The 18,565-nt window shown below is 36.8% G+C and overlaps 1 protein-coding gene across 6 annotated transcripts in view; it reads right to left on the minus strand.

The window, feature by feature from the left end:
• The window catches only part of BTBD9 (BTB domain containing 9), a 414,784-nt gene that overhangs the window by 370,062 nt on the left and 26,157 nt on the right, over window positions 1-18,565 (minus strand). For all 6 annotated transcript variants that reach the window (XM_027958482.3, XM_060403161.1, XM_042237502.2 and 3 more), the window contains exons 2-4: window positions 7,032-7,243; window positions 3,242-3,605; window positions 1,734-1,998 (exon numbers count right to left, since the gene is read on the minus strand). In XM_027958482.3, coding sequence (XP_027814283.1) covers window positions 1,734-1,998; window positions 3,242-3,605; window positions 7,032-7,216 — 814 coding nt within the window. In that variant the 5' untranslated portion in view covers window positions 7,217-7,243. The remainder of the gene's footprint in view (window positions 1-1,733; window positions 1,999-3,241; window positions 3,606-7,031; window positions 7,244-18,565) is intronic.

An 18,565-nucleotide genomic window follows, 5' to 3' on the forward strand; every position in this document is an offset into this window, starting at 1 on the left:
GAAAAAAATCAGAAAAAGAGTCTGCTACTTAGTCATTTTCCAAGTTTATAAGTTAGAAGATTCCTAAGCATTTGAATAATCTCCTCCTTGAGCTCCCACTGAATTATTCCAAAATGAAGAATTCAACATTTATAGGCAGTATATCATTCTGAAACTGAATGCTCTCAACTGGTTGGTCACCCCCTTTCTCGGTAATTTCATGGGCCTATTGTAGCCCAGGTCTGACACCTATACTGACCAGCTGATCAATTCCAGGCTTCCAGTGACTACATGAAACGTCCAAAGCATTTCCTCACTTCTGCAGCCATGTGCCAAGTCTGCCTGCAGCAATAATGAACTGGGCCTGGGGCCCTATCAACCCCTCAGTCAAAACTAGGACAAAAAGGGGGAAAGAGGTGCTTATAGAGGAAAGGATCCAACAGTGAAGATCTACAAAGGCTAAAACTATATTACTCCTCTTGTTACTTCTCCCCTCTCCCTCCTCCCATCCTTTATCAAAGGCTGACCCTTAACCAGTACCATTTCCCAGCACCTCTAATTTCTTTTTTCTTTTGTTCATTTTTATTTTTTATTTTTTTTATTTTTATTTTTTTAAATTTTAAAATCTTTAATTCTTACATGTGTTCCCAAACATGAACCCCCCCCTCCCACCTCCCTCCCCATAACATCTCTCTGGGTCATCCCCATGTCCAGCACCTCTAATTTCTTACCCGATCTTTCCTGGCCTGTTCCCTCTAGCTGCCATACTATTTCTCTACTACCTTTACTCCAACATACACACCGGGTAGTCATACATGGTATTTACTGTATTTTCAAACCTATGGCCTAATTCTCTGTATAGTTAAGCTTCTGTCCAGACTACTACCAATTTATATCCACACAATTGATATCCAAGAATTTTCTTTCAATTCTTCTTCTTCTTGTCCTCCCAGCACCACCAGATACCACTGACCACCCTTCTCCACAGAAATGCTCTCTCTTCTGTAACTCTACCCCAGTTTTCTTCCTACCTTTAATTCTTCCCTCTGTACCTTTGGACCCCTGGCCAAAGGTCTTCTCCGAGTCTTAGACTTTAGATTTTCATTTCTTTCTCTATACTCTAGCCCAGGTTTCAATTCTTTTATCACTGGCTTTGACTGCTTTCTATACAGCAGTAATATGTTTCCACTGCTTCTAGTCAGTTCTTCTTGCATTAATTCATCAAGCATCTGCTACAGACTACTCAAGTGTGTTGAATGTTGAGAAATGTTAGTTTTAAATGTTGTGTTCACTGCTATTATTTTTATTTATCAGGGAAACACCATGTAAGTATTAGAAATGCTATATAAATGTTAGCCATTGTTAGTTATTAATATTTAGAATCTCCATGTTCCTGAAATAATAAGTATACAGCATGTATTCGGTACTGATTCGATGGAGGAAAGGAGGAAAGATCTTAACATGAGAAGAAACTTGTCACAAAAAGTATAAAACTTCTGACATTCTAGGGAGCACTAGAGAAGTCTGTCCAGAAATGGCAAGAAATACATATTTTGTGGTCTACAAAGGCCAAGCAATGTGAGGAGGAGTTAGCAGGAGAAGGACAGGAAGGCAATCCACAGGAAGCAGGGCACTAATCCTCAGACCAACACATGTACACCTGAACTACGGTTTGGTAGCTAAAGTTTGTCGCTGAGACTATCATAGGATACAAACAAAACTTTTTGGTGAGATTGGCATAAACAGGTACTTACTGAGCATGCCTCTATAATTGAGGTCCATGTCCCGGCTCTCTGATCGAACTTTAATAGCATCCAGGATGGCATCAGGAGACAACAGTCCCGAAGGCCTCACGACATTCAGAAGTTCAGTGAGGCTCATCAGAGGCAAACGCACAGCCTGCATGATTTCAGCATGATTCTCATTTGAATTATGCTTACACCAATTTAACAAGGCTAGGAAAATATCTTTTTCAGGAGCTGCAAATGAATCTCTTAATACGATGTTCAAAAGTGCTGTCTGAAAAGGATAAAAAGGAAAAATTCCAGTTATTATGGAGCTCAACCATGTGTATGATCAATAAGTAAAACTTTACTGAACTGCCAGTATCACTTATATTTAAGCAATTAACTCTTCTTGACCATCTTCTTTCCTTATTCTTTGTGCCATATACTCTTGCCCATTATGGCTGTGTGAACAGCTATAGGCATCTGGTACCTAGTCTTTTCAACACATGTGCACCTATCTTTAATAAAATAACAAGAAAAATGGCAATGTGAGAAGCTGTTGCTCTGTACACGTTCTTTAGCAGAATTTACTTCTCTAAGTCAGTAAGATACATCTAGCTATTTAAAATTCAAAATCTAGGTTCGATGCAGTATACAGGATGCTTGGGGCTGGTGCACTGGGATGACCCAGAAGGATGGTATAGGGAGGGAGGTAGGAGGGGGTTCAGGATTGGGAACACGTGTACACCCATGGTGGATTCATGTTGATGTATGGTAAAACCAATACAGTATTGTAAAGTAAAATAAAGTAAAAAAAAAAAAAAAAAGAAGAAATGCAAAAAAAAAAATGAAATAACTTAGGACTCAGCAAAAGACTTTTCTTCTAGAAAATATTCAATAAATATTAAAGTTATTAATAATAAAAAAATTCAAAATCTTTTGTTCCACAGTATTACTGCTCTACCATATTTTCAGTTCTCATGTTCCTAAAATTACTTCCAGCAACACTGGTGTAACCCTATAAGATCCTTGCCTCTAAAAATTAAGTAAAAATCATAGTTACACACAAAACAAGACATGTAGTTTTTCAAATAGGTTTTCCCATTCAAAATGTTCAGACATGACTCAGCAACTGAACAACAATACATCATTATCTCCTTTATGAACTTCCCCCTCATAAATAAGGAATCATCAGTTGCACTCTCTGTCAGAGAAATACTGATACAAAACCAAAAAACAGTATGCAATGCCACAAGAGAGTCTATTTGACATCATTACATTGAGAACCACCACCCCGCGGCAGAGTCTCCTGCACATAGAACTTACCAGAAGAACCTTAAAAGAAAGCAGCAGCAATCTGCCTCCCTCTTACGTGATCTAGAGTCTCAGTAGTCAGAGGCAGATAGCTAGACAGACCACCTCTTCCACACTAGTAGCTTTTCTTTTTATTCTTAGTCCACTGCTATATTTTTTCTCTATAGATATAAATAAAACAATGCATACTGCCTGTAAATTACTTGGAGACAATGACACACCTTAGAAAGGGAGAGGAAGCCTTCGCTTGAGAGTACCTCCTGAGCATTTCTGTCCATAAACATGCAGCACATGCAAGTTAACTTGGGAAGTGAGTAGAGACTGGCAACATCAAAAGTCATACAGACATTCTGAATGTTAAGTATGGTGCAGAGGTACTCAGAGGTGGAATCCTCCAGCTCCGGAAATCCGTATTTATGAGCCAGGCTCAAAAAGTCCAGCAGCACCTCCTCCTTCTCATCTGTCAGCGTCGCCCGCCCAGTGTAGATATACTTAAGCAGCATTGTGAATGCTTCTGCAGTGGTGTCTTGAAGAGGGATTTCGGCTTCAGGCTGAGATTCTCGCATTCCACCATACAGTAATGCTCTGCACATCAGAGGAGAAATGCATAAGGAAAACTTCAAGTAGGATTTGCTACAAAATTATGAAATAAAGGTTATCAGCATAATAAAAAAAAACCATAAATGTGTTTAGTGACAAACATTCAGGTGAAGAAATACATAGTAATCACTTAAAATGATCTATAAAGCAAGAGAAATAACTTTAAAACTATTTTGAATTAATTCTATACACAACTAATGAATAATCTTAAGAGCTCAAGAAATAAAATAGACATTCATTAATTAGAAGATGAAAGTGCTCTTTTGAGAGGAACAGTGAAATCAACATAAACCTGTTAAAGGTCAAGAAGGTAGTTTAAAAAAGTAAAGTTCCATAGGAAAAGATATAATCAGATGAAAACAATTAAATATAATCAGGTGCTATTCTTCCCGTCAGACTGGCAGAAATTAGAAACCTGTTAATACTTTCAGTATTTTTAAGAAAAACAAAATCCCCACATTATTGCTTATCTGTTCATCTAAGTAATAAAAAAGCAGACAATCCAGTCAGGTAATACATTTGAATTTCTACCTCTATTACTCTAGAGGGAAAAGAGGTTTTCTCGTGCACTATTTTAAGAGTATAAATGGAGACCCCTTTTTGGAAAAGAATTTAAGTAATATCTATTCAAATCTAAAATGTGCATACCCTTCAGCTGAGTAATCTCACTTTTAGGACTCAATAACACAGCAAGATAAAGATAAATGTATAACAAGATATCTTGAAACAATGGAAAAAACCTTAAATGTCCATTAAGTGGAACATGGTTGGAAAAAACTATGATATATATGTTCTATACAGCCATTAGAAAGATCAAGGGAGAGTAATATATACTCTCTTGGAAAGATGTCAGGACATAGCTGATAAGTCAGGTTGCAATCCTTACATGTAGCACAGAAAAAAAGTGTATACCACATACTTACAATTGTATGCACAAAGGTATATATAGATATATCTATTTATATTGAGAAGAGATACATATTAAACTGTTAACAGTGGTTTTCTCTAGGGAATGGAAAAAGATGTCTGGGAGGAAAGGGTCTTCATCTGTCAGTTTATAAATTTAAAATGAAATTCATGATGGGATTATAGATGATCTGACTTTTCTATTTTGTCTTTCAGTATTTTTCAGATTAAGACAAAATCCCCACATTATTGTTTATCTGTTCATCTAAATAATAAAAAAGCAGACAATCCAGTCAGGTAATAAATTTGAACTTCTACCTCTATTACTCTAGGGGAAATAATATGAACCAATTAAAGCTTCCAATCCATCAGCAAAGAACAAAGAAAGAGTGCAGAAAAGGAAGAGTAATGAAATGGGCGAGAAAGAAAATGTGACAAAGTGAGAGCAAGAGAGTAAGGGGCAAAGAGAGATCCCCTCACTCCTGTGATTCTCAGGGCAGGATGAGCATTTCCAAGTGTCCCCTCAAGCTTGCCTAGAACTCCTCCCACCCTCCCCCAGACAAGCAGGACAGGACATTCTTGTTTGTCTCAAAGAAACAGCTGAAACTACCCACCAAAAGATTCATGGATATTTTGAGCATACTTCTTCACTGGGTTATACTCTGCCTATAAACACCTGTGAAGGTTTCCATTAATCCAGAACACATCCAATCAATGACCTTAAAGTTACTATTAACAGATTAAAGAACACCTTCCTGGGGAGATCTTGCCAAGACCTATTCTCACTCCAGTGTGATCCATGGTACTTACTTGAATTCTCAATGCTTTAAAAGTGGTTTTGACAGGACTCCTGGGAAGCCTCAAATATGAACCCCCAAACTGTAGAAGGTTCCCTCTGGTACTGTTAGCTTGTCCTTATCTGGAAATTGATAGGCTCTATGACCACACTCATAAGACCTCTCCAGATGGCTAACAGTTAACCTTCCTTTGCACAAGAACAGTATCAGCAATGAGAATCAGTCTAAGCTGGCATTGGTAATGACTGAGTTTAACCTAGTGAGCCACCAGATATTATAAAGGTCCAATACCCACAAAGAGACAGCAAGAACAAGGTCAGTAAGTAAGGGGAATATATTCCATTCATTCAATATGCTCTTCAAATGTCTAAGGATACTTGAGTTTCTTTTAAGAATATACTGATCACCTAAAAGATACCCAGATACAGTTGTCTCAAATTCTTTTGAAAGAGGAAAGATATATAATAGTAATAAATACTAAACCTAAGGCTGAAAAGTTCTAAGTTAATAAAGACTGGACTCTCATAAGACACTTTAACAGTAACAAATGGAAGAAAGAAAAGGGAAAACAAAAGTATACAGAGGACAGACTGGCAAAAATAATGATCAGACCAAGGCGAGCTGCCTCACCTTGACGGGAGCATGTTAGCTAGAACCCTTAACAAATTCCTCTCATCTCCAAGCTCCTGGCTCCCTCTATGTTGGCATTTTATATGTACAAGATAGAATGTTCTAAACATGTCTATAAAGCACTGTAGTAAGAGTTCTAGCTAAATAGTAAATATTGCCAAGAAACATACTCTACTACAATGTGTGACTCCAGGTGTACGTTTTGCTTCTCAATTAATTATAATCATAAATAATATCAGACTGTAGTTTTCACTAAAAGGTAAGTGAAATTTTCTTCATGCCTTCCACATCTCAATTTTTAGACATCAAGTTTCACAAACAAATCCACGATTTCATGGATATGGACTCTACAGCTTTTTTCAAGGATATATCATCAGTCAATAATTCAGTAATGATTCCCTTTTAACTAACATTAGGTAACACAGAGAGTAATTAGACCTCAGTTTAATATTTATAACCCTGGAAATTAGGGGTCTAAGTAACATACAATAGCTACGTATAAGTACAAGCATGCTTTCTACATAAATTAACATTTTGTTTTGTTTTAGCGCTAATATAACTATGAAACTTGGTCTCAGTAAATATTTAAGTTTCCTTTACTTTGGGGTTGTCAAATTACATGTCTCAGAGATAGATCTGTTTGGTTACATATAGGTCCTGGACTCAGTGATCTGAAACTAAGAGGTATACATGTTCATTGGCAAGTCCAAAGGTCATTCTGCCTATACAACAAGAGGACTGTCTGCCAATAAATCATTTTAAGTTCCATCATTCATCAACTGTGAGGAGAGGGTAAGGGAAAAAATGACTCAGCCTGAGAAATATTGTTGAGAACCTGGAAGATGGTTGATGGGGTACAGTCCAGCCTGAGAAGCCTTCCAACCCTAAGATGATGACTCCTGAAAGGAAAAGGTATTTTCAAAAATATAACAAAAAAGTCAACAAAGATGAAATGCTTATAGATGTTCAACTGAATGACAGCTAGAATTTGTTGTTTTGTTACATATTTTTCACAGAGTGGAAAATACCAGTGTCTTCTACAAGTGACTTGTATCTTCAAAAAGTAATATACACTTACCGAAAATATTGGCACCTTGCTGCTAAAATTACCCTGTGGGCAGGAAAACGTTTCTTTTCCACAACAAATGTGACGTCGCCATATTCTTCCCCAATCAACAAGGCACCAATATGTTCAGACAAAATGTGCACATGGTCAATCTCCCCCACTGCAGTAAAGGGGCGAAGAGGGTGGCTGTTACTCATCTTGTAGAAGAGGTGATAGTCGTTGATCTATTATACAAAGAAGGGATGAGAGTTAGTGAGAGACGAGGAGTACACTTCAAAAACCACATACTGTAAACACAGATAGGTAAAAATGTATTTTCTAAAAAATCACAAAAGAGAGCGATTTTATCATCATCATTGGTATCTCTATTAACCCATCTATTCTGGGAAGTAGTTCAGCCTATTTCCATTAACTCCACTATCCTCACCACCTTATCACACTAAAACTCAGGATCTTCACACATTAACAGCACTTGGATCCATCACAATCTAGAAAACTGTGTTCAAACTGCGTTTAGGTCCGTTATTTCTCAGTATCTCAGGAAAAAGAAAATCAACAACCAGAAGAGCTCCTCTTTCAGCACAGCTGTATTTACTAAGGTGGGTATAACTAGCTAGACCCAGTGGAAAACTCAATCAGGCATAGATCTAGACCTAAATCACAAACAGAATAAACTAAATCCGATTTCAAATAATTACAGAAGTTTTGATCTGAAACCATCTTAAGTATTTTATTAAAAGATTATAATCTTCTGAAGCCACAAAAATAAACGGACATTTATTAATGGAAGCTTGTAGTAAGCATGTAATTTCCCTCTAAGAAAGAAAAACTCCAGTATTTTTCTGAAGATTGTTAACTTCCAGTTCAAACTTTTATCCCTTATAAGCAGGTAGCCTGTGTTTATCACAACATCACTACATTTAATCTCACTTCCTTGCTTTTCTTTCCTACAAATGCAACTGAAAATCAAAAGCTTAAAACTTGATTAACAGCTTTACATATTAGAAAGGGGAGTACTTATCTTCGAAAGCTAAAAATGGATATATTCTTAAATATCTACTGTATTTCCCAGATGTAAGTAACCCAGCAAGTGGATGAAAGCCCTCACTAGAGTGCAGGTGTCTGAAGCGACGATGTGGCTGACAGCTCGGAGGTGAGACAGCTCAGAGGTGTTGTACCTGAAACTAGAATTGAGTCAGATATTCTGTCTCCACTAGACCCTCCTCCACACCTTCTTGAACTCTCCGCTTGTAACAGGATTAAAGATTAAGCCACTCCTAACCTTTACACTTCCACATTCAGGTTCATTGTCAACACGGTATGTGATGCTTTCCTGGTGGCTCAGAGGTAAAGAATCCGCCTGCCGGTGCGGGAGACACTTGTTCTATCCCTGGTCCTGGAAGATCCCACTTGCCACAGGGCAACATGAGCCCGTGCCCATGACTACTGTGCCTGTGCTCTAGAGCCCAAGCACCACAACTACTGGAGCACACGTGCCCTAGAGCCTGTGCCCCGCACAGAGGGAAGCCACCACAGTGAGAAGCCCGGGCACCACAGCTAGAGAGCAGCCCCACTCACTGCAGCTAGAAAAAAGCCCACACAGCACCAAAGACCCAGCACAGCCAAGAATAAATAAAAATATTTTTAAAACTAAAAGATAAAACAAGCTATGTGAAAAAATTGCCTTTATCCCCAGAGACTGTAGTGGAATACCCTCACAGTCCAGTTTTCCCAGTTACCTGCTACTCCATGCCCACTCCCAACCGAGGGAACAGCAGCAAGGAATGTGATGTAGAGGAACACAGAGGATGAGTTAGGCAAGGAAACACCCACCTCAGATAAGTAAAAGAAGCTCCCGGCCCCTCGTAGGACTATCAGAGGGCTAGCAGCATACTCATTCTCAGGGCAAACCCCTCTCCCTCAACCACAACCTGCATTTGAAAGCCCTAAAAAGTGGATCATCTCCAGTCACCTCTGTTTTTAGGACCAAATTCGGCTTAAAAGGATCCATTTAGGAGTGTCCCCAGAACATGTGGAATTCAATCCCTTAATATATAACAGTCTAACACAGAAGTTGGCAAACTTTTTGCAAATGGTCAGAGAGTAAACATTTTAGGCTTTGCAGGCCAAATAGCCTCTGTCACAACCATTCAACCCTATCATGAGTAGCCACAGACAGCAAGTAAATGAATGAACATGGCTTTGCTCCAATAAAACTATTTACAGAGAAGGGCTGGATTTAACCCTCAGATTATAGTTTGCCATCCCTGCTCTAAGAAATGATCAACGACTGGCTATATTCTACATAAAGGATCAGATTGTTTTTGCTCTTTACTTTGATTTCTGGCTTGGTTATCCAAACAATGTTCAAAATATCACGATCATTTCCTATGTCAGTCATGAAATTCTAAAACTCACTGATACCTGATTTCAAAATCCCATTCTCCTTCAACAAGAACTGTCACAACACTATCCAGTAGCTCAATGATGATGCACGACTCCAAACAAAATAGATGTTTTCCCTACCAGAAAGGATGCCATGTACATACCCAATGAGTATGTTCTCTGGTATATTATCTTAAAATTTTATCTAGGTTATCCGTGAGACTCAAATGATTAATAACTCCTGATGGACAATGATAGATTCTTGGTTAACTAGCTCAAAGGTAAATTTATAATTCCTCAATTGATACATAAGCTTTAATGCTACATATATAAGTATCTATTTTAATAAGTTCTCCAGATTTGTACTTCTTAATATGTAAAATTTCCTTTTGCTAAATTTACATTCTAATTATGCTTTTCCAACTGGAGGCATGAAGCAAAGATTGTCGTGTATACGAAACAGACACTTAGTAAAGAAATTTTAACAGAACAATAATTTTCATTGGCATACAGAAATAATTTTAATTAGACCAGTGATTCTCAGTGTTGAAGCTTGCCACAACAGCAATCACTGAGGAGCTTAAAACACAAAGATGCTTGAGCTCCACTCACCAGAAATTCTGATGCAGTTGGCCACTATCTGAAGTGATTCTAATGCTCAGCCTAGAAAACACTCATTTATTTAGACTCTACTGTTCTAGGTTAACATCCCTTCTCAGGTACATAAATACGCAAACAATATTTCTGCTAAGAAAATTTATTTAGGATACGATTCCATTTTTAATCTTACTGCAAAGAGGCAAATGATGCTAACCCAGTTACAAGTGCCACAGCTTGTATGCAGAAAATATTTTCACCCAATGCCCTAGCTTATCCATGAAGTGACAGCTTTGGTCCATCCACTTGCCATTAAAAAAAAAGCATGTCTTAAAAGCCACACATCAATAAAGTTAGCATTTTATTTATTTGTTTTGTTTTTTTTTTTCCTCTTCCTTATATTTATTATATGTACACACACATACACACATACATATACACAAATACCATTCTGAACCTTTTTTTCACTTAACTATATATATTAGACAATGTTCAATTAGACAACGTAGAGAATTCCCCATTGATACTCGAATTATTCCCAGTCTCTTGCTATTATAAAAAATATAGCAATGAATATTATAAATAATGCTATTTCATGTGTAAATACATATTTATAGCATAAATGCCTAGCTACATAAAAAAGTTTTGCCAAATTATCTCCAATAAAGAATGTGATACTTGACATTTACTTCCACAGTATATGAAAAGACTTGTTTCCACCCACAACCTAATGGTTGTATATTTTTATCAAATATTTAGAACTTAGTATTCCTGCTGTATTATTTAGCATTTGGGTAATTATTACATATTATTAAATTGTTATTACATATAACTATTACTTGCAGCCTCAACTTATTTTTTATTTACATTTATGTGTGTGTGAAAGTCACTCATTTGTGTCCAACTCTTTGCAACTCCATGGACTATACAGTCCATGGAATTCTCGAGGCCAGAATACTAGAGCGGGTAGTCTATCCCTTCTCCAGTGGATCTTCCTTACCCAGGAATTGAACTGGGGTCTCCTGTATTGCAGGCGAAGTCTTTACCAACTGAGCTATCAGGGAAGCCCTTATTTGTATTTACTGGGTATATATTCTTAATTTTTAACATTTATAAGTTGCATTATTTTTGTCATTCATCTTTGGCACAGAGATAAATTTTGATTTTTAGTTTAGTCATATATTTACTATATAAGTTAAACCCAAATATAAATTAAAACCATTTATATTTATTTATATAATAGATAATGCTTGAATTTAATTCTATTATGATATATTTTGTTTTCTGTTGGCTTTCTGTGTTTTTCCACATATGATACCCTTGATCCCTTCTTTCTTCTGTCATTCAGTATTCTTATTTTTAAATTGAGGTATAGTTAACTTACAATATTGTGTTAGTTTCAGGTGTACAGCCATTGCTAATTGTTAGAGAAATGCAAATCGAAACTACAATGAGGTATCACTTCAAACTGGTCAGAAAGGCCATTGTCAAAAGGACTACAAGCAATAAATACTGGAAGGGGTGTGGAGAAAAAGGAACCCTTTATATTGTTGGTGGGAATGTAAATTGGCAGAACCACTATGGTGAATAGCATGGAGATTCCTTTAAAAAATAAGAAAAAGAGTAATTATATGATTCTGCAATGCCATTCCTGAGCTTATAGCTGAAGAAAAGATATCTACACCCTAATGTTCACTGCAGCACTATTTACAATAGTGAAGATATAAAAGCAACCTAAATCTCCATCAATAGATGAATGGATAAATAAGACGTGGTATATATATATATATATATATATATATATAAATAGATAGATAGATATATTTACAGTGGAATATTAGTCATAAAAATTGTGGCAACATGGATAGACCTAGAGATTATCATATATAGTGTGACATTATATGAAATATATTATTATTTGTATTACATATTTGTCTTTCTCTGTCTAGCCTACATAGACAAAGACTAGACAAAGATAAATATCATATACTATCACTTATATGTGGAATATAAAAAATGATTTTAATGAATTTACATACAAAACAAAAATAGATTCACAAGCACAGAAAACAAATTTACTGTTACCAAAGGGAAAAGTGGGGAAGGATAAATTAGGATTAACAAATATACATTACCATATACAAAACAGATAACCAATAAGGACCTACTATACAGCACAGGTCGGAGAAGGCAATGGCACCCCACTCCAGTACTCTTGCCTGGAAACTCCCATGGACGGAGGAGCCTGGTAGGCTGGAGTCCGTGGGGTCACTGAGAGTTGGACACGACTCGGTGACTTCACTTTCACTTTTCACTTTCACGCATTGGAGAAGGAAATGGCAACCCACTCCAGTGTTCTCGCCTGGAGAATCCCAGGGACGGGGGAGCCTGGTGGGCTGCCGTCTATGGGGTCGCACAGAGTCGGACACGACTGAAGCGACTTAGCAGTAGCAGCAGTATACAGCACAGGTATGTATACTCAGTACCGTATAAAAACCTTAAGAGAAAAGCATATATGTATATGGCTGAATATGTGAATCATATATACATAAAGTTAGCATTTTAAAACATCAATTTAAATTTGATAAAGAAAAAATTAAAGCTCATGGAGTAAAACTATTTACTGACATATTTCTTATACTTTAATGCTAATACTTATTCTGCTACTAACAACATATGTGGTCTTTGACAAGTGTTCTAACTTCCATGAGATTATTTCCATACCTATAAGGACAAAGATATAGTACATTTTTTTAAAGTTGTATTTTAGAACTCTGCCACCACATTTTAATACCACTGTTTTGTCCTGTCATATGAAATGACTCTCATGACTCAGCATATGGATGGACTTATGATTGTGATTTATTACAGCAAAAAAAAAAAAAAGGCAAAGCAAAATCAGTAAAGGTTTTGAAAAAGTACACATGGCAAAGTCCGGGGGAACCTAGACGCAAACTTTCAAGGCCCCTCTCCCAGTGGAGTTACACTGCATGTGCTAAATTAAATTCCCCCAGGAAGCTATGACGGCACACTGCCCACCGAGGAGCTTCCGAGAGACGCAGCACTCAGGGTGCCAAATGAGAGGTGTTGGTATAGACGAGCACCGAAAACAAGGAGCCTAAAACCTATCTGATAGACTGACTGAACCTCAGATTGGACAGGAGAAAGCGATGCTAAGTAAATAACCTACCCCATCTGCCTGAATTAGTCCCTGACCCCTGACCTCCCAATAGGCCAGATCCAAACCGTTTCATAGACAGGTTTCTTCAAAACTTTAAGGACCAGATGATTACAGTGTTATTTAACCTATTCCTGTGCACATGAGTTTTCTACCTCTTCTTATGAAGCCAATTTAACCCTGACACGAAGACGTGATCACATCACACACTCAGAAATTAGTAAAAATGAAAACATCCTATGTATAATATTGGAAAACAGAATTAAGCAAAAGGAGCCATGACAAAGTTGGTCAATTCCAAGAAAGATATGAATATTAGCAAAAATAACTGTCATCAAAAGATTAAAGGAGAAAAAATCATGTATTAGCTCAATAAAAGCTAAAATCTCCTTTCAAACAATCATTAAGAAGTTCATTTTTAAAGTCTTAATTGAATAGGGATAAATGAGTATTTTCTTAACCTTATACACACACATCCTAACTATAATAGATACGTGTGTTTAGTCACTCAGTCGTATCTAACTCTTGGTGACCCCTTGGACTGTAGCCCACCAGGCTCTTTTGTCCATGGGACTCTCCAGGTTAGAATACTGGAGTGGGTAGCCATTGCTTCTCCAGGGATAATAGATATAAGAAACTATTAGTAATAAAAACACTAGAAACATCCTTAGAAAGTTTGGAAATAAGACAAGGATATCTATTCACCATTATTAATATTTTTCAGAGGCAAAAGACAATGCAATTAAGAAAGTTAAAGGTAGATGGATTAGGAAACAAATAAGCAAAGTAATCACTATTTGCTGATAATCTCATTGCCTACATGAAAAAAATCCATGAGATCAACTGAAAAAGATGTGAGAAAGTAAGCAAGGTTCACCAAGGTGACCACATAAATTATTATAGCTGACCCCTGAACATGTGTTTAAACTGCATGAGTCCACTTATACTTGGATTTTTTCAATAAAATGCCACAGTACTACATGAGCCACAACTGCATGAGCCCCAACAGATGGATAGCAACAGAGGATACAGAGGAACCTCACACATGGAAGACTAACCACATTTGAATTTTCCACTGTGTGGAGGGTAGGCACCCCAACCATTGTATTGTTCAACAGTCGACTGCATATGAAAATATATAGTAGTCTTTCATGTCCAAAACAACCAGATAGAAAATATGAGACAACCAGATAGAAAATATGAAGGGAAAGATCTGCAATCTATAACTGTAATATCTAGGAATAAACTCATAGAACATGTAAAGGAAGTTATAAAACTCTTCTGAGGGATTTAAGAAAAATAAATGAAAAGACATACAATGTTTGGAGATGTGGCTCAGAGGTTAAAGTGTCTGCTCGAAATGCGGAAGACCTGGGTTCGATCCCTGGGTCGGGAAGATCCCCTGGAGAAGGAAATGGCAACCCACTCCAGTATTTGTGCCTGGAGAATCCCATGGACGGAGGAGACTGGTGGGCTATAGTCCATGGGGTCACAAAGAGTCGGACACGACTGAGCGACTTCACTTTCTTTCACTTCATCTCTAACTCACCCTATAGAAAAGAATATTTGATATTTTCTTGTCCTTCATATTGTTAACAAAAACAAAGCTTTAGCAGCAGAAAACAAAATTCACCAAAATGTTCTTGGTAGGGATACAGTTAAAAACAATAATTTGACAAATGGGCACACACATTAGTAAACTGAGAAGGAAAACAATAATTTTATATTTACAAGAGATTTTTAAAGCTGAGAGAATGTTCTAATTAATACAGGAATTAAAAGTAATAATGATCAGAACCACAACTGAGTTTTTAAAGTAAATTGGGGCAAAGAAGTTAATCTGAAACAATAAATATGTGATTTCACATATACTCTAAAAAAGAAGAGCAATAAAAGGAGGCCAGGGTACTGGATGAGAAAGCAAATCATAAATTAGAACAATTAAGCAATGTCATTAACACATTAAAACGTTAAACATTAAATTTAAACATAAAATTAAACATTAAAACATTAGTCCAGAAATAAACCCAAATATACAGAGGTATTCAGTATCCCGGGAAAGAGTGAAGGCAAAAGCAGAAGGGGGAAGCAGAGGATGAGACGGTTAGACAGCAGCACTGACTCAATGGCCATGAATTGGAGCAAACTCAGGGAGACAGTAGAAGACAGAGGAGCCCGATGTGCTACAGTCTGCGGGGCTGCAGAGAGTCAGACACCGCTTAGCAAGTGAACGATACCAACAACAGACACAGGTCGGGGATGTGTGTGTGTGTGTGTGTGTGTTTTCTGTAACAGTAAAAACAAAAAAAAAAAAACAACCCTTAAATGCCCATTTAGTGGGAACTGGATAAACAATGATAAGCCTATACAATGGAATACTGTACAATGATTTTAAAAAATAAAGTTAAATACCTTATTGACATTGAAAAATCAAATATATGTTTACATGCAAAAAGGCAAGCTGCAAAACAATAATATAACCTTATTTTGTTAAACACATAAAAAGCACACACCAAACAAGGGTTAACAAGGGTTAACCCAATGGATTAACCATTGGGCTATGGGGAAAATTTTACACAGCATAAAATCTATTTCTGTAATGTTTAAAATTTTTATAACAAGCATGTTCTATTGTAATAAAACTATACACAAATATTTCAATAAATTTAGCCACTAAAATCACAAATTAAACTGGTTTTTTTAATAAGACAGCAAGTGTTTTAGTTTGCTAAATCCAGTAGTACCCAACTTAGCGACTAAGACAGAATGGTCAACAGAAGGATTATATATTACACTACAAGTAAAAAATAATTAACAATTTGAAGTCAAGGACAAAAAGTTCATTTACACTAAGATAGGTAAAAAGTAATGAATATCAGATACCTGGGTAGCATAGCCTACTATAAACATCTTCACCTTCAGAGATTTTCAGTATGACTTTTCTCAATTTACAGCATATTTTCTTGGATGTAAACAAAGTGGTCTGAAATTTGTTCCGGTTAACAGTCCCAGAGTCTAAACTTGCTGACGTTCACAGGAATAGAGGAGGGTAATCTATTCACTCAAGCTGTTCCTTCAAGGTAAGAGGAAAGAGACGAGTAGGAAGGCAAGGGGAACAGAGACTTACTCTACGACAGGAAATGGTACCATTCGTGATATCATGATCAATTACTAGTTGAGGGTTCTGAGACTTCATATGAATTCATGTACCAGGGATGGTGGTATAGAAACTATCGTATTTTGTGTGATTGGTTAAACTTTCCTGGATTCAAACACATCAGAATTAAAAAAAAAAAAAAAACTGCTAAAGCTGCAGTATTAAAATTCTCAGGGTTATTGACTATTTATTATGCAATAAAAAACCCACATGCATTTGTTGTCACCGAAATAGGAAACAATGTCCACCAATAAAGCAAGAGCACCATATGTAGTTCCAAATGTTGTAATGCTGTAATTGTGAAAAAACCAAACTGACCTAAATATCAACTTCGTTACTTAAAGTCACTTCCAACAGAACTGTTTACAAACTTTTCTTTAACAAGGGTTTACTATAATTTTTGAACTTAAAGTTTACTCTCCAGAGTCTAGTCAGGAAATAGACAAAGACCAAAGTTCCACCAGGTGGAGATGCCAAAGAGTCCTTGAACTGCTGTATAAATCTCCCCTGGGAAGCCCTCTGTGCCCATGTATTTCTTGACTGAAAGAATTTTATGAGAAAAGAGACCTGTTCTTTAATTGCAAAATATAAATGATTTTTCTCTTGAGGAAAGAGATGGTATTTACAAGCATATGGTTTAGCAATTTCTTTCTGTGCTTAGTACCCATGTGGTGTGTAATTTGAAGTAGTAATCCTTAAACTTTAAATTAATATCGCTTGGGGAGATAAATGATGTCCTGTCTGCATCTTAAAACACTCACAAAAAATCACATTCTCATTTCTCATGGGAAGGAGGCCCCAATTCTTTTGATATATACTCTACCCTTGTCGTCCAACAGTCTGAATAAACAGGTGTAGACTGGCAATCCTGGTAGGTGTAACCTTGATTCTGAAATTCTGCAGACCCATTTCTAAACCTTGCAGAAGAGCAGCATCAGGCAGTAAAGTGCTACAGTGAGAAATATGACTGGAGTTCATGGGCATCTTCTTGTCTTGGGATTCCTGACATGTCTGTCTTTGGGAAAAATTAAATGGTTTTTAACATCCAGTCCAGCTCCAAATTCTTGTCACTCTATGATTTTATATGTTTGTAAATAAATATTTATAGATATTCTCAGCTTGGAACACTAAGGAACTGTATCATAAAATATTTGATGAGATCATTTTATGGAGAGTGTATGTAATTCCATTTACCAATTACCACATGTATTTACCACTTGTTTGCCAAAGGACAAACTAGTTTCTGGAGCTATATATGATTCATTCCACAAGAGATTTATTGAGCTCTCACTACAATACAGTGCTAGGTGATACAAACACAAAGATTAATAAAAGAAAGTTGCTACCTATGAAGAACTCACTGTCCACTGAGGAAAGTAGGACCAGATGACAAGTAAAGTCAACACTAGAACTAGCCGTGAGTTTATGATCTGTAGAAAGTCAAAGACAGTTATCTTCCATAGGTACCGTACCAAAACATATACAAAAAACTGTTATACTCTTGTATCAGAATAAGAGTTAATATTCAAATAACGAGCTAACTGCTCTCTAAAATGGGGCATTCACACCCTAGGGGGAGTGGAACCCAAACCACGGAAATTTGGGAAAAATCTTAACACTTGCATGCGTGCTCAGTCACTTCAGTCGTGTCCACTCTTTGCAACCCCATGGACTGTAGTCCACCAGGCTCCTCTGTCCATGGGATTCTCCAGGGAGGAACACTGGAGTGGGTTGTTATTCCCTCTTCCAAGGGAGCTTCCAACCCAGGGACTGAACTCACATCTGCCTGCATCTCCTGCATTGGAGGTGGATTCTTTATCCACTAAGGCACCTGGGAAGCCCCTCTTAACACTTACACTGATATATATTTTTAACCTAGAAAAATGAGCTAAAAGGAACTGTCCTCCTTTGTTCAAGGGAAATATCAGGTTTGCCTGGGCCTGCTACTTGAATTTACCAAAAATTATATAGTTTAAGTTATTGCTTACAAAATGACAAGTGAATTTTAAAAGGTTCCTGCAAGGAAACCACTGATTGAAGATAATATAACATTGCCAACACAAGTAGACAACAAGAAAATAGCCATTATGACAACTCTACTCCTAGTAATCAGATTTTATAAGGTGACCTGTCTCGCAATAAGTCCTAGACAGCTAATACACAGTATAGTGAACATAGACAACAATGTTGTATTATAGTCAAACTTGCTAAGAAACTAAAGCTTAATTA

The sequence above is a fragment of the Ovis aries genome, chromosome 20, assembly GCF_016772045.2.
Source record: "Ovis aries strain OAR_USU_Benz2616 breed Rambouillet chromosome 20, ARS-UI_Ramb_v3.0, whole genome shotgun sequence".
Lineage (NCBI taxonomy): Eukaryota > Metazoa > Chordata > Mammalia > Artiodactyla > Bovidae > Ovis > Ovis aries.